We start from the raw sequence: 16,778 nt of genomic DNA, 5'->3' as shown, positions 1-16,778 counted from the left end.
TGTCTAGGTCCTTCTGTATCCTATCCCTCCCCTCCAGCGTATCTACCACTCCTCCCAGTTTAGTATCATCCGCAAATTTGCTGAGAGTGCAATCCACACCATCCTCCAGATCATTTATGAAGATATTGAACAAAACCGGACCCAGGACCGACCCTTGGGGCACTCCACTTGATACTGGCTGCCAACTAGACATGGAGCCATTGATCACTACCCGTTGAGCCCGACAATCTAGCCAGCTTTCTACCCACCTTATAGTGCATTCATCCAGCCCATACTTCCTTAAGTTGCTGACAAGAATACTGTGGGAGACCGTGTCAAAAGCTTTGCTAAAGTCAAGAAACAATACATCCACTGCTTTCCCTTCATCCACAGAACCAGTAATCTCATCATAAAAGGCAATTAGATTAGTCAGGCATGACCTTCCCTTGGTGAATCCATGCTGGCTGTTCCTGATCACTTTCCTCTCATGCAAGTGCTTCAGGACTGATTCTTTGAGGACCTGCTCCATGATTTTTCCAGGGACTGAGGTGAGGCTGACTGGCCTGTAGTTCCCTGGATCCTCCTCCTTCCCTTTTTTAAAGATTGGCACTATATTAGCCTTTTTCCAGTCATCCGGGACTTCCCCCGTTCGCCACAAGTTTTCAAAGATAATGGCCAATGGCTCTGCAATCACAGCCGCCAATTCCTTCAGCACTCTCGGATGCAACTCGTCCGGCCCCATGGACTTGTGCACGTCCAGCTTTTCTAAATAGTCCCTAACCACCTCTATCTCCACAGAGGGCTGGCCATCTCTTCCCCATTTTGTGATGCCCAGCGCAGCAGTCTGGGAGCTGACCTTGTTTGTGAAGACAGAGGCAAAAAAAGCATTGAGTACATTAGCTTTTTCCACATCCTCTGTCACTAGGTTGCCTCCTTCATTCAGTAAGGGGCCCACACTTTCCTTGGCTTTCTTCTTGTTGCCAACATCCCTGAAGAAACCCTTCTTGTTACTCTTGACATCTTTTGCTAGCTGCAGCTCCAGGTGCGATTTGGCCCTCCTGATATCATTCCTACATGCCCGAGCAATATTTTTATACTCTTCCCTGGTCATATGTCCAACCTTCCACTTCTTGTAAGCTTCTTTTTTATGTTTAAGATCCGCTAGGATTTCACTATTAAGCCAAGCTGGTCGCCTGCCATATTTACTATTCTTTCGACTCATCGGGATGGTTTGTCCCTGTAACCTCAACAGGGATTCCTTGAAATACAGCCAGCTCTCCTGGACTCCTTTCCCCTTCAAGTTAGTCCCCCAGGGGATCCTGGCCATCCGTTCCCTGAGGGAGTCGAAGTCTGCTTTCCTGAAGTCCAGGGTCCTCCAGGTCTACCTAAAAATGCTGCGGGGAAACAGCCAATCAGAATCCAGGAGATTCACTTAAAAAAGGAGCTGCAGGACCTGAGTAATTCAGTTGCTGGCTAGGACCAGAAGGGTAAAGAAGGAGGAAGAGGCTGTGAAACTCCACAAGTAAAGATACTGGGGAGAAACCTTTCTCAAGCAGGGACAGGTCTTCTTACAAGCTCTCCAGGCAAAAAGGCCTGAGAGAAGACCCTGAGAAATCAGGACAGAGACTGAGAAACTCTCTAGGCAAGAAGGCCTGGGAGAGAACCTGTTCAAACAGGGAACAGACAGAGAACTGAAGAGGAGGAAAGGTGTATATCGGAAGTGGCCCAGTGAATAGGAGCAGCAACTATTTCAGGAAGCAGCACATGGCTGCTATTTATATGGTCCCTGGGTTGGGACCCGGAGTAGTTGGTGGGGCCAGGTCCCCCCGCTGGCCACTGGTGGAGTGGCCAAAGCCCCAAGAAGGGGATAAGTCTTGTTTAGAGGCCCAAATGAAGGGCGGGACTTAATGGGACATCAGAGAACTGCTAAAGGACTTAGTCTCCAGGGAGAAAGCCTTGGGGACACTACTCTATACCAGGGCAGACATGGACTTAAAGCTAGCTCAGAAGGGCCTGAGAACTGAGCTCAGAAACAGGGCTGCAGACATTACCAAGGGCACAGTTGAACCTTTTCCCCCAGAAGGAGTTTCTTCATTCATGCTTTTGACTATGTGACTTAGCTGGAGGGCTGAGCCACTGAAGACATGACTGACGAGGGCAACAGCCAATGGGTCACCGGGGGGAGAGAGCGTGCAGGTTCACGCCCAGTCAACAGGAGGCGGTCACAAGAGGCATGTGTCCCATGTCACACTTGGTCTTCAATATATGCTTTTTCCAAGCAGTGTGCTTTGGTGCATGCCTCTAGATCAGATGCTGCAGCTGGCAATGCAGTTCTGTCTTCAATATTAGACTCTGTTCTGAAGCACCCTCCTTCCTGTGGGGATACTCCTCGGGAGTCACCTGAAGTGAAGCACCCAAAAGGATGCTACTCAGAAAGAAGGAGAAGTTACTCACCTTGTTCAATAACTGGAGTTCTTCTCCCTATGGGTGCTTCACTACCCACCCTCTTTGCTATCAGCTTTGGAGTATCCTCTGCGGGACTTGGCAGTAGAGAAGGAACTCAGGGTGCTTCACTCGCACAGCTCTATGTATCCTCAGTACAGGGCTCGAGAATATGTGGGACCCAGGCACAGGCCAAACTGACTCTGCTACCCAATATCTCAGAACAAAGGAGCATAGGAGGGGGATGCACACCTGAAGTGAAGTACCCATTGGGGCACATACCTCACACACTCATACATGGAATAGATGTGTAATATATCACAATACAGGTAAGTAACTGGGTTTCTCTCTCTTCCCCCTGCTGTCTTACTCACACCATTATGCATTGTTGAAACAATGATATTTTGTGCTGTAACCAAATTAAGAAACATTTTTTATTTGAGCCTCGGTACCATTTTGATGATTTAAAATGTGCAAATTTGAAGATGTATAGTTCTTAATAAAGAGTGGTTTCTAGGCTAATTAAAAATAACTGAGTTTAAAGTATTTTAAAAACTGGTTCTGTGCCTGTACTATATACACTCTCTCTCAGGTTCAACATGCAAAGATGCAAAACTGTTTGGAACTAAGCTAGTATTTTAGTTTAGATCTACACATGCCTGGACATGTTTGTCTGTCTGTCTGTGTGAGTTTTGTCTGCAGACATATTTTCATTAACAAATGGTTTTCAAAAGAAATTAAAGGGACACTTTCAACATATGTTGTCATTTTTAAAAAGTTATTTTCCTATTTTTTTAAACATTGTTCTTCCCTTTGGGGTGTGAAAGAACACCACAAACAGGAAAAACTACTGACTATATATGATATAATCAAATGCACAAAATAAACCGTAGTTGATGTGGATTTTTTGTATTCTAATGTTTCAATTACAATAATTTTTGCTGCTATTTTTAACACCCATAGGAAAAAGTGTTTCTATGATTGCATTAACATTTGGCTTCAGTGAAGTCTCTGTGTTTGGCTCATGCGAGGGAAAAATCAGTTGAAACAGACCAGGGACAGTGCTTGTTTATCCTTTTCTAAGATTCATGAGTGAAATTCTGGCCCCATTGAACTCCATGGAAAAAACTCCTATTGACTTCAATAGGGCCAGAATTTCATCCATATCATGTAATGTTACTTATGGGCTAATGGAGTTTATTTCTTTCATCTGAAGTGTTAATATCCCTCCTTTAAAAAAACCAAACAATTTAGATTTAGGAGAGAGTTAACCTATGCCTTAGCTGGAATTTCCTGAAGACTGTTTGTTCTGTAAATACATAGTTTAACTACCCATCTTTTTGTGAATTGGATTATTATTTCTTGTCAGAGAGAGTTGAAAACTAATGTGATTTATATACAGTGGGCACACTTAAAGTTCATTTTGATTTTATAGATAATACCAATTCTAATGACATCCTTCATTGTCAGAATATGTTTGAAAATGGTAATATCTCTAAAACTGGAATTTTTTTAATGCATCCAGTGTATATCGTAGAGCACATGATTTAAGGACACTGAGTCATTTGCACTTCAGTTGGATCAATATATGCTAAATATATTGTGTGTGTGTGTGTGTGTGGAGGGGGACCCTCATAGGCTACCAAAATTTTGACTCAGTTGGTCTCTTTTGAGCCTTAAGGCAGATCCTATTCCCAAATTAAAATGATGCTTAAGAAGAAACTTTTTCCACCAGTAAGGAGCGCAAAAGAGCTTATACATGGATTCACATCTGTAGGTGTTAATATGCTTATGTAAATAGCCAATGTGGAGCAGTATTTTTATAGATAATTGTTCAAGATTGGAAATGAATAAGTTTGTTATTGGAATCTTTCTTTTCATTTAAAAAAAATTACAAACATCTTGGTAACTGCATACCATTCTTGTGCTTTAATATATTTCATCCCTTGCATTTCTGAAGACATTTAAATACAGCTTAAGTGTTTTGAGCTTCATATTTCATAATTTAGCATACTCCTTTACTTTTCATTGGAAAAAAACAAATATTTGGTAGATAAGTGTTAAACTAGTCAGTATTTAGAATCTACTTTAAATTTTAACCAACCAAAATAAATCAACAAAAACAGCCAATCAATCATGTTACGGTTCGCTTACATAAAGCTGCATCAGTTTAACAGCTTGGCTCTTATCTTCATAACATTCAGAGTTGTTAAAGTACTTTGAATGTAAGAATAATTCAAACCATTCTCATTCCCAACATATATATATATATTTTTTTTTACTTCTCTAGTTAAAGGATACAAAGTCAGCAGATCAGAAAACAACTTTGCTCCATTTTCTCGTTGAAATATGTGAGGAGAAGTATCCTGATGTCCTGAATTTTGTTGAAGATTTGCAACATTTAGACAAAGCTAGTAAAGGTTTGTATTATTAAATGAAAATTTTAATTTTGATGGCACTTTAATGTCTGTAACTAACAATTTACATTTATTTTAATTGAAAGCTAACATTAAATAGCACACTTAATAATCTGATGTACATCCTATGTAGGTCAATCAATTGAACTTTCAGATATATGCCTGCTACCTCTAATAATAAAATAGAAGAGCTCTAAAATAGTCCCCAAAACAGTTTCCGGCATATACCCTATGTCCATGGTATCAAAATAGATATATATATTTTTATTTTGTATGAACAAACCTCAAACTACTTTAATCTTCTGATCTTTTTATCATAAAAATCAACTGCAATTAAACAGTACTTTTCCAAATTTAACACAGTAGTTCTGAAAAGCTTGTCATGTAATCATTCTAATAAAAACAAAAAACATTAATCACAGAAATTTCCTGTTTTCTTTCCTTTCTGTAAATTCTTCATGCAACAGTCGTACTGGAAGCCAGGGAAGATAAATTCCACTTTACCGCCTCATTATATAGCATAGCCTCTTGTACATCTCAATCTAAGCAGCAGAAGACTTTTACATATAATATCGCAATTAAGAGTTCCTTCTATATATATGAAGACATAGCATGACTAATTTAAACTCAACTGGGCATAGAGTTAGAAATTGAGAGGCTTCTCAGCATTGTCATACTCCTGCAGAAAGCACTATGAGTAAAATAGTGATTGGCTATGCAAATTGTTGAAGTTAATAGTTTTTCTAGCTTACAGAAATGTAGTGGGGAGTATATTGCCTTGCACAGTGACCACCTCTCATGGCTCAAGTAGCCTTTCCTGCCAAAATCCCTAGATTCACACTGTTTGCCCCCTTCTGCCCCCCGCCATTGGTGACATAGTGGTCGCTCACATTCACCCAAGCTACATTCATATATATATATCTTTATATATAGAGAGAGAGAGAGATGCATATGTATAAATATATATATAAAAATCTCTGTTCTCACTCATTTTTAATTTTCAGATTCAATTGGCATACATTACTTCTTATAAATATGGATGTATTTGTATATGTTTTGTCTTACAAATGCTTTATACATTTATTAACAATGCTACTTTTAGCATTTAGTCCATAGTAGCTGGAGGAATTATTAATTTATCCATGCTTTACTTTTGTGCATAAATAGTGGTGTTGCATGTTCTCAGGGAAGCATCCATGCGCTCATCATAGGAAGACTGTGGAGTATATTGTGGTGATATTTGTGGGTATTGACCATCATAGTTACTTTTATTATATTTTATCAGACTTCATTTATTGCCACATAAACAATTAATCTTGTAGGGTAAAGACCATATTTGTCAAGCTTATAGGCTGCATTTTTCTCTATATTATGAGAGGAGTTTAGATAACCACAGCCACACTATTGTATTAAAATATTACTGAAAGAAAAGGGCAGAAGGATCAGACCGAGTGTAATGGATTTCTATATGCCTGAATGTATCTATAACAATCTGTCAACTCCATTCTGTTTTGTGAATGCCATTTTGATTGCAGCCTGTGCAGTACCCTTCACTTTTGCAGCATATGGGCTGGGACAAGAAATTCTTACACCTACCGAAAAGACTAACAATGGGAAAGCCATCAAGTGTCCTCAACCTTGATGGTCTGCCATTCAAATGGGTCCAATCTAGAACAATAGGCTGGCTGCAGTCCAGAGGAACTAGTTTTCCCAGTTTGGAATCCAGGGTGGATTGGAGGGTGTTCATACATTCATTTTTGGGAACTAATGGGTTGTTCTCAGTAATTACTTTTTATCTCCATAGGATCTCTCATGTTAAATTCTAATGTTGCTATTCTGCTATCTCTTAGTGTTCAGAGTACATGTACAGCTTCTGGGAGAGAAAGTGTCCAAACTTTTCAAATAAGAGTGTCTATAGTTAAGGTTCTAAAATTTTATTTGGGCCCCCAAATATAAATGACCTGATTTTTCAGAAGTGCTAAGCACCTGCACATCTTAATGAAGTCAGTGGGAACTGCAACTGTTTCGCACCTTTGAAAATTGGGCTACTTTTATTTAAGTGCCTAAATATGGTTTTAGGCGCCTAAGTAGTAGGCACTAGGTTGCAAAGCTTTGGCAAGTGAGTTATGCTACTCAGTTCTATATTTTTTTTTTAAATCAAATCCAGATGTTGGATTCTTCTTATTCCTTTCCAGTGTCTGGTGGCCATAGGAATGGATGAGGGCTGACCTAGCTAAAATTAATCCACAAAAGAAGGAAGTGATGCTGTAAACTGGGTGATGTCTGTGCCATATACAGTGGGTGCTTGCCAAACTTGTGTCAATTAAGTCAACAGCATGGGAATCATACTTGATTCATCACTGTGAGACTCACCTCTTCAGTGTAGCATATCTCTATTAGGCTATTTTGCTAATGCTCCATACTTTATCATGGATAGCCATTTGTTTCTGGGTGTAATCCAAGTTGTTGATTATGATCTTTAATACTTATGGCCTCTCACGCTGGTAAAAGCCTTCTGTTTTTGTAATTGTTCCACATCTTTCTTGTATTGTGTTGCAAAGGCTGATGTTTGTTGTTTTTTTTAAAAAACAATCTCTGAATGGTGTAGGAGTGTTCATTTACAATTAATTTGACTCTCAAAGTCATCTAATGGTGTTGTTCAGATGGTACTTAAAGTCACATGGTGACAGGCTGAGTTTTGTGTATCAGGAATACAAATTATAAGAGTGAGATTATACTATATATGCTGGTTTTCCTTAGATTCTCAATCTGAATCTGTGTCTCAGCGGCCAGTTCATTTTTTTCCTCATTCCTTTGCTAGTTGCTTTGCCCGCTGCATCAGTGTTGTGCTTTTTCTCCACTACTCAGTTTTATTTCATTGCCATCTCTTAAAGCAGTGGTTCTCAAATGTCATTGCACCATGACCCCCTTCTGACTACAAAAATTACTTCATGACCCCAGGAGGAGGGACTGAAGCCTGAGCCCTGCTGCCCCGGGTGGGGGGATATTCAAAGCCTGAGCTCCACAAGCCCGGGCGGGAAGGCCAAAGCCCGACGGCATCATCTCTAGGCAGGGGGCCTGTAACATGAGCCCCGCCACCCAGGGCTGGAACCCTTGGGCTTCAGCTCCGGCCCCAGTGGTGGGGCTCGGGCTTCAGCCCCAGGCCCCAGAATGTCTAAGCCAGCCCTGGCGACCTCATTAAAACAGGGTCATGACCCACTTGAGGTCGACCCACAGTCTGAGAAACATTGTCTTAAAAGAACAATAGTAAGTTTGTTCTTTCTGTCTTTTTTTTTTTTCACAAGGTAATATCAGTTTTTATTTTTTTAAGTACATCCCAGATCATTACAAGTATCATTCATCAAGCTATTAACATAGATTGGAAAGTTTTGGGAGAAGTAACCCTGTCTTTTAGTTATCAATTCTGTGTGTGTTTTCATAGCACTGTATAAATCGTAATGTATACAGTTTATCATTCATCAAGCTATTAACATAGATTGGAAAGTTTTGGGAGAAGTAACCCTGTCTTTTAGTTATCAATTCTGTGTGTGTTTTCATAGCACTGTATAAATCGTAATGTTTTTCCAATACTGTGAATTAGACATTTTATAACAAAAAAGCAAGTCATTTCTTTATCAAAGATTGAATGGAGATTTTTAGATCTATATTTTTAAATATGGCATACATAGAGTAGATAGTGCATGATATGTGCAGTGTTAATTTACTTGAGAGGATTTAGCTCCCTTTTCCATTATGTGTTGATTAAAAATTTCTGCTTTTGAAATACTGGAAGTCTGCTCAATGAGTGGCTACTGTATATAAATTATTATTTTTTTTTTTTGTGACATAACAAGTCCTGGTTGTTAGGTACTCCTAGATCTGTAGGGGGAACATTCATTACAGCTTACTCATATGACAGTTTCCAAAGCTATACTTCAATAGAGCTGTTGTTTTTCTGAAAGATAATCGCTTGCAACTTTGCTGTTAGTACTGCAGAGAAAATCAGTTTTTGTTATTATTGAACCTCTCAATGTCGTAATGTTTTCTTATGTCCTCTTAAAGATGCATACTATTTTTCTCAAATTTTAATAAATTGATTTTGACCTACACAGGTCTTATTGGTTAAAGATTTATCAAATTGTATTTTTAGTTAACAAATAGTAACCATGTTTATTAAACTATTAACCTTGCAGACCACAGTATTCTTTCTCATTAAATTGCACTGAAATAATGAGTAGAGCAGGGTGAATTTTTTTGGCTGAAACAATTTTTGGCAAAAAATTCAGATTTGTCAATTCCAGAAACTTGTATGAGTTCATGTCTTTCACCAAATTGTTCGTGCAGAGGGGGGGAAAAAATCCAAAAAGTCCAAGCAATTTGTTTTGACATTTTCAAAATAAACATTTCATTTTTTAAAATTCAAAATGTTTTCATTTCACCCTTCTTTCAATTTTATTGAAAAAAATAAGTTAAAAAAATGCTCAAACTAAACAAAACATTTAGTTTTGAGTTGAACTAAATGTTTAATTTCACCTGAAATTTATTTATTCAATATTTCAGAACTACCAGCAAACCAAAAAATGAGCAAATTTTTAACATGTATATTCAACAGTTACCCCAAACCTCCTTCTAATGGCTGATTCCTCGTGTTATACCTACAAGTCACAACACCTGGAAGCTCTTGCAGAAGAGAAGAGTGAGGGAGGCAGGAACACTTCTTAAACTGTTTTCAGTTAAGCCTGCAGCTGTTAGGGGAAGTGGTTCAGACCTGGGTTTGAGTTAGCAGCAGGCTAGCATGTCTGGCTTAAACCAGGCAGGGCACTGAAGTCCCAAGCTGCCAGGGGAAACAGGCTCAGGGGTAGTCTCGGCACATCAGGTGGCAGTCCCCAAGGGGGTTTCTGTGATCCAACCCTTCACACTGTGATCTTTTCAATACCTATACTCGCTAGGCTCTGCATATATTAAAGCTCTCTTGAGCCACCTTATGCTCTATGGGGATGTACACCCCCAGTCACCTAGAGAATACCACACAGACCTCAGAATTATCCCAGGCAGATAATTCCTACTGCTATGGCCCACAAAGATTATCTGAGGCTCCATGAAGAGGTAGAGGTTCTAGAGAAGGCCCAGTGCGTCCTTCAGTTCCACACAACCTACAATAACTTCTATCAGCAGGTGAGACAGTGCTGTTGAGAGCCACATGGAACAGCAGAATCTATTTTCTTCTTTCCCTTTCTGGAATTTTGTTTTTGAGAGGCCCAGAACTGAATAACCTCAGTGGGGCCTGGAGATCTTGAACAAAGAATATTCTATCAATTTCTTTCCTACCCCCTCACCCTCCTTCATCACTCTTCTGGGGCCTTTCTCATGAGATATTGCTAAGAAAGGGGGTAGACTTTGTTCTGCATCTTGGAGCAGTGGGGAGAAGTACCTCTGGAGTTCGAGCGCAACGCGGGTTTACTCTTATTATTTGCTAGTGAAGAAAAGAGGTTGGTGTTCCATTCTACACAGATGAATAACAAATTCATCTATCATTTCAATTTCACAATGCTTGACTCTAGCCTCTATAATCCATACCTTGGATCTTCAAGACTACTTGAAAAATGCCTATTTCCATATAGCAGTTCACTCGGACCCCTGGAAATACCTCAGACTTCTCATGGGAAAGTCTCATTATGATTACAGGTGCTTCCCTTCAGACACTCCATAGCTCAAAGTGTATTCATCAAGTTTCTGGTGGTCATGCTAGCTCACTAAGTAGACGAGTTACAGATTTATCCATATCTCAGTGACTAGCTTCTTCAGGGATGGTTGCTTTATAAGTGAAAAATCCTCTAGAAATAAACTTTGGAGTTTTCACTGCTCTAGGTCTCAGAGCCAACAGACAAAAAATCACTCTTACTCCATCACCAAGCATAAAGTAAATAGGGGCAGTATTAGACTCCACAGTAGTGAAGTCCTACCTACCACAGGACAAGTTTCTCACTATTCACTTCATCACTCAACGTCAGGCTCACCCAAATACATCATTTAGGATGTATTTTAGACATATGGGACAAACAACTTTATGTACCGAGGGGAAGTAGTTTGACAGAGTTCACCGTCCCTCCATGAAAGGATATTTGAGATAAGCATATCTACCAGGCAGACACCACATGGATAGGTTGGTCACACTTTCTCAAAAAGTCTTCTTTCCCATTAGTTTGATGGAAGATGCAGTGGAGTGCCCGCACTACCTCTAATAATGGATACATCCACTCTTGAATGGGGAATTTATCTGGCTCACCTGCAGACACAAGGGCTTTGGTCTCCCCAAAAATGAATCTCCATATAAATATCCTGGAGCTAAGCACAGTTCGCCAAGCATGCACAGCATTCTTGTCCAGACTTCAAGTGACCAGAGTCTAAGTACCGACAAACAATACTACAGCAATGTGTGATATCAACAAGCAGATGGAATACGCCCGTCACCACTGTATCAGAAAGCAATCCAGCTGTGTGACTGGTGCATCATCTATCAGATCATACTGTTGGCCCTTCATTTTCCAAGTTTGCAGAACACCCTAACAGACAATATTATGACAATTCTGAGTGGTCATTCAAAGCCTCAGTATTAGGAGACATCTTTCACAAATGACATTTCTCAATTGGTTGATTCAGTTACTTGGAGATCAGAACTTCTGTTCTCTCCCTGGATATCTGAACCCCAATTGTCACAGACAGCCGAGGACAGACCAGTTTGTCATGGATTAAAACAATGTTTTGCTCCAGAGGAGAATTCAACCGAGGATCTTTGCTGGACATCTTCCTCATCCCCTGGACATCAGGGCTTATGTAGGCTTACCCACATACTTCACTAATACCGAGGACCCTGAGAAGACTCAGACACGATACAGCCCAGATGATAATGATTGCCCTAGCATGGCCCAGGCATTTCTGATACTCTGACCTTATGACCCTGTCAACTCAGCCCCCAATCATGTGTCCAGCTCATGCTGATGTTCTCATGCAAGCCAAAGATCAGATTCTACCCCCTGCCCCCCCAGGGACACAACATTGTAGCAACTCACAAACTAGATGCTGGTGTGGTGATGGCCACAGACAGAACCTGCTCCACAGAAGTTCAAAACGTTCTGGCTTGTAGTAGAAAGGACTCCACTGGACTGACTTATGCAGCAAAATAGAAGAGACTGTCTGGGGTATACAGAAGCACCTGTTACCATTCGGGACCCCAGTAGCCATTATGTTAGATTACTTTTGCCCTGAAGTATTTGGGACTTTCCATTCACTTCATAAGAGTCTACTTGGTAGCTGTTTCGGCTCATCATCCTCTCAGGGGATCACACCATCTTGCACCTCAGTTAAGCCACTTCACCAGAGCACAAATGGCTTCCATAGCTTCCCTAAGAGGTGTTCCAATCTCAGAGATTTGTGGAACAGTTCACATCTGTACCCAGCAGAGTTTGTTGATAGAGGGCTCCAGATCTGACACCTGCTTTGGCAAAGATCTCTTGCAGTCCTTGTTTCATTATTCTGAACACCCATTTGTGGACATGAGCTCACTGCTTGTGGATCACCAGAAGTAGAATGCATGTGGACAGTTACTTGTCCTACAGTAACTTGGATGCATAATATAAAAATGTGAACAGAATAGAAGGATTAGGCACTCCTAAAGGTAGGTTTCCTGAAACATAGGCCCTTCGTAGGGTGGAGGTCTAGGGCCGAAGAGGAATTAGAAAACTTCTAGGTCAGGGGTCGGCAACCTTTCAGAAGTGATGTGCCAAGTCTTCATTTATTCACTCTAATTTAAGGTTTTGCGTGCCAATAATACATTTTAATGTTTTTAGAAGGTCTCTCTCTGTAAGTCTATATTATGTAACTAAACTATTATTGTATCTGAAGTAAACAAGGTTTTTAAAATGTTTAAGGAAGATTCATTTAAAATTAAATTAAAATGCAGATCTTATCAGTTTAGTGCAGTGGTTCTTAACCTGGGGTGCATGCACCCCCTGCGGGTGCAAGATGCCCTTTTTGGAGGTGTGAGACATGAAAGATTTTTTTAGATGGTAAATCATCGAAAACACAAATTAAGCACAGGCACATAAGTACAACTACTTTGTTTCATCAAACCTATGTATTTATTAACATTATACATTTTTTTAACAATTATTGTAATATACAAACAAAGTTTTTAAGTTTTCAAGTTTTTAAGCTAATTGTAGTGTAATTTTTGATAAAGGGTGAGAGAACATATTTTGAGAACTCCCACGGGCTGCTCGGGGCCAAGTGTAGTGTATTAAATTGCTCCCCATAGGAATGTGCTACTTACAGCGTACTACTTACAGTTGCCAGTCCTGATGCTCTGAGCGGCATGGTAAGGGGACAGGAAACAGGGTGGTTGGGTAGGCGTGGGAATCCTGGGGGGCCTGTCGGGGGTGTGGATAGGGGTCGGGGCAGTCAGGAGACAAGGAACAGGGGGACTTGGATGGAGGGGAGATCCGGGGGGTGGAAAGGGGTGGGGAGTCCCGGGAGGGGGCGGTCAGGAGACAAGGAGCTGGGAGCGGGTTGGATGGGTGGAGGGTTCTGAGGGGGGCAGTCAGGGGGCAGGAAGTGGGCCAGCTGTTTGGGGAGGCACAACCTTTCCTACCCCAGAGTAGTTTATTAAATTTCTCCCCGTAGGAATGTGCCACTTATGGTGTACTACTTACGGCTGCCAGTCCTGGTGCTCTTCAAGTAGCACATTCCTATGGGGAGAAATTTAATACACTACACCAACGGACAGAACCCCAGACTAGTGGCAGGCTGAGCAGCTCAGCCTGCCGCCGATCTGGGGTTCCGTCCACTGGCTTCTGCCAGCCGGGGTCCCGGCCGTTGGCCCCGCTCAGCCCACTGCCGGCCTCGGATTCCATTCACGCAGCAGGTTGAGTGGGGGCGGCAGCAGCGTGTCAGTAAAAATCTGCTCATGTGCAGCCTTTGACACGCGTGCAGCAGTTTGCCAACCCCTGTTCTAGGTGGTTCCAAAAGTTTAGCACTCCTAATAGGTATGATTTGTGATTGGGATTTAATGGAAGATCTGTGGTTAAAACCTCTGCACTTCTTTTGAAAATCTGAACAAGTGTACTTTGTGTAAATACAACGGAGAGACTCTGATGTTGAGTAAAACATTCCCTTTCCTGGTTTGTACTATCCAAGAGATTTTAAGAAGAGGAAAGGAAATCTTTTGGATGATTCAGGGTTTTGGATCTCTAATCTGAGGGACAATAACATCTAGAGTTGCCAGAGTACAAGAAATAAGTGATGCAGAGTAGAAGACAAAATTTTCACTCTGATTATACTCCAAGCACTCACGACACCACAGTCTAGGATTTGGAGATACCAGTTTCCAGGTGAGGAAATCATGATTCTCAGTGACAATATCAAGAGTATGGGAAGAAGGGGAAGAGGAGGCCTTTCCACAGGCAGACTCTTCAAGCCCTTGAAAGAGTCCCACAAAAACTCAATTGGGGAAGCAGAGGAGATCCCTGAGCAGTGACCAGAAACAAAAGAGCTCTGTTCCAAATGCCCTGCTGCAGCCGACAGTAGTAATGTTGCATTTGGTCTGTTACATATGGCGCATGGGAACACCCTTTGCTAGGACACTGCAGAGAGAAGAGCAATTTATTTTAATAATGTGCCACCCAAAGTATCATTGAGAGGACAGGGTTTGAAAGGCCCATTCCCCAGCCACCTGAGAGGCCTGAACGGGGGTAGAAATGAGGGTGCTGAATTCCTATGTCCTACGTCTTTTTATCTGGTATGAGGTCTACCTTATTCTGAAAGTTTCTAATATCAATGTATATTCAGGAGCTGACACTTGACAAAGTCAGACAGACACATCATGCTTAGAAGATGGAAAGATCAATGTGTTGTCAAAGAAGGTTATTAATTATTTTCATTACAGTTCCCGTTTATCTGTGAAGCCATTAAACTAACTCCCATTTTGATTTGTATTTTCATTGTCAATATTAAAATTAAACAATACCTTAGAGCATAGAATCCAAGTGTGACAAAGCAGCTCTGGAAACCAAGAAGGTTTTGTTTTAATGTGTAGTCTGTAAACTCTCTTCTGTATTGTGCACATTGTCTAAGTGAAAACTAATTTGTGTCAGAGAGGCCTGTTAAGCGTAAAAAAAAGAATGTTTATTCCCTATAAGAACAATATGAAGAAACGTGCCAGTAGCAGATATTTCTCAGATAGTCTCTTTGGGTATCCTGCAAAAAATGATCCTAGAGTGGCGATCAGAATACCTCTTTTGCTTTGTGTAACAATAATCAGTCTATTGGCCATTGCTCTTATGTAGATTATGATGCAGAACTTGGGCAATGCAGAAGGGAGTTAAGGATAAAAAAAAAAAAAGAAAAGAAAAAAGCCCTGTGGTAGCAGTCTGCTATTTGTTCTTCCAAGGAATGCTCACTCTTCCTATGCAGTGTTGCTTGCCTGATTAGAAAGCCTGTAAAGAACATGGAGTCCTTGAGAAAAAAATAATTAGAAGTACTTGAGGCTGCTATGTATGGTATTATTCAGCTTTGTGTTTACTTAACTATGTCGTATATATTATACAGTTGAAAGAACCTTCCCCATTGAGTAAATTTCAATAGACTAAATGGGCCCAGAGAGTCAAATGTGTTAACATTACCCTGTCACACTGCAACGCTAAATGGTTAAACAAGGTTTCTTGGAGATTTCTAGTACAGTCAGACCAGAGGCCTCAACCTGGTTAGTTCTATGTCTGCAAACACCATTCAAAACCTTTTTAATTTTCATTAAAGAAGAACAAATAATTAAAGCATTTGAAATGTGAAGTATAAAATGAGGATTTCATTTTAACAGTGTCACTTATTTCCTTTCCCTTTAGCTATAGAGAATTTTTATAAACAAAAAAAAGTCTGACAGTCTCTTAGGTGGTAATTTTCTTTTTTGTGGGAAGAGAAAATGTTAGTTGAGATGGTCTGGGGCTGTTGTTTAAGTCCCATCGTGTTTTCTAGCAGACAAAACAAGACACTAACACAGAAAACAGAAGGGAAAATAATAAGATACTTTTCTCTAGTAGCTTCCCAAGTATTGAAGTCAGACTGACTGGTCTGTAGTTCCCTGGCTCCTCCTTTCCGGTCTCCTGGAACCTTTCCTGTCATCCATGAGTTTGCAAATATTATTGCCAGTGGCTCTGAGATTTCTTCAGCTAATTCCTTCAGTACCCTCAGGTGAATAGCATCAGGACCCGCTGATGTGAATTCATTCAAACTGGTCAGAAGATCACTGACATGTTCTTTACTTATCCCGATCTGCATCCCTCCCCCTTTATTGTTTATTGTAACTTTGCTAGTTGCCCGATCACGTTATTTTTTTGTGAGAAGACCGAAGCAAAGTAGGCACAGAGCAGCTCTGCCTTCCTGTCATCTTCTGTTACCAGCTAACCTTCTCCATTGAGCAGCACACCCACACCATCCTTGATCTTTTTTTTTCTTCTGACATATTTGAAGAACCCTTTCTTGTTGTCTCTAACATTCCTTGTTGGTATTGTGAGGGGAGATTGGCCATTGAAAATGGTGAGGGATAACTTTTAGAACATTGATCAATTTTCAGGTGAATAACATGAGGAAAGTGGGTGTAACTGAATTTTGAATTATGTTCAGTAGGTCTGTGCATTGTAGGGATTTGGAAGAGCTGTTGCCATGTGAGAGGTAAATGCAGATGCAATTTCTACATATGAAATGAGATGCAGGAAGCTGGCAAGGGGAGAATTGTAGGACTGAGTCACTTCTTGGGGAAAATTTGCAGAAGGTCAGTCAAAGTTTTACTACTTTTGTAGGGAAAATTGTGCAGCTTATGTCCTCTACTGTCACCAAGGCAGCTTGCTGTGTATATATACTTTAACTACATATCATGGGTAAGAACATAAG

General features: G+C 40.6%; 1 protein-coding gene across 5 annotated transcripts in view; it reads left to right on the top strand.

Moving 5' to 3' along the window:
• The window catches only part of DIAPH3 (diaphanous related formin 3), a 530,405-nt gene that overhangs the window by 315,302 nt on the left and 198,325 nt on the right, over window positions 1-16,778 (top strand). For all 5 annotated transcript variants that reach the window (XM_075128866.1, XM_048851760.2, XM_075128870.1 and 2 more), the window contains one exon: window positions 4,712-4,841. In XM_075128866.1, coding sequence (XP_074984967.1) covers window positions 4,712-4,841 — 130 coding nt within the window. The remainder of the gene's footprint in view (window positions 1-4,711; window positions 4,842-16,778) is intronic.

Source organism: Caretta caretta, chromosome 1 (assembly GCF_965140235.1).
Source record: "Caretta caretta isolate rCarCar2 chromosome 1, rCarCar1.hap1, whole genome shotgun sequence".
In the NCBI taxonomy this organism is placed as follows: domain Eukaryota; kingdom Metazoa; phylum Chordata; order Testudines; family Cheloniidae; genus Caretta; species Caretta caretta.
Note: the sequence above shows the minus strand (reverse complement) of the source record. Positions and strands in the feature narration are given on the sequence as shown.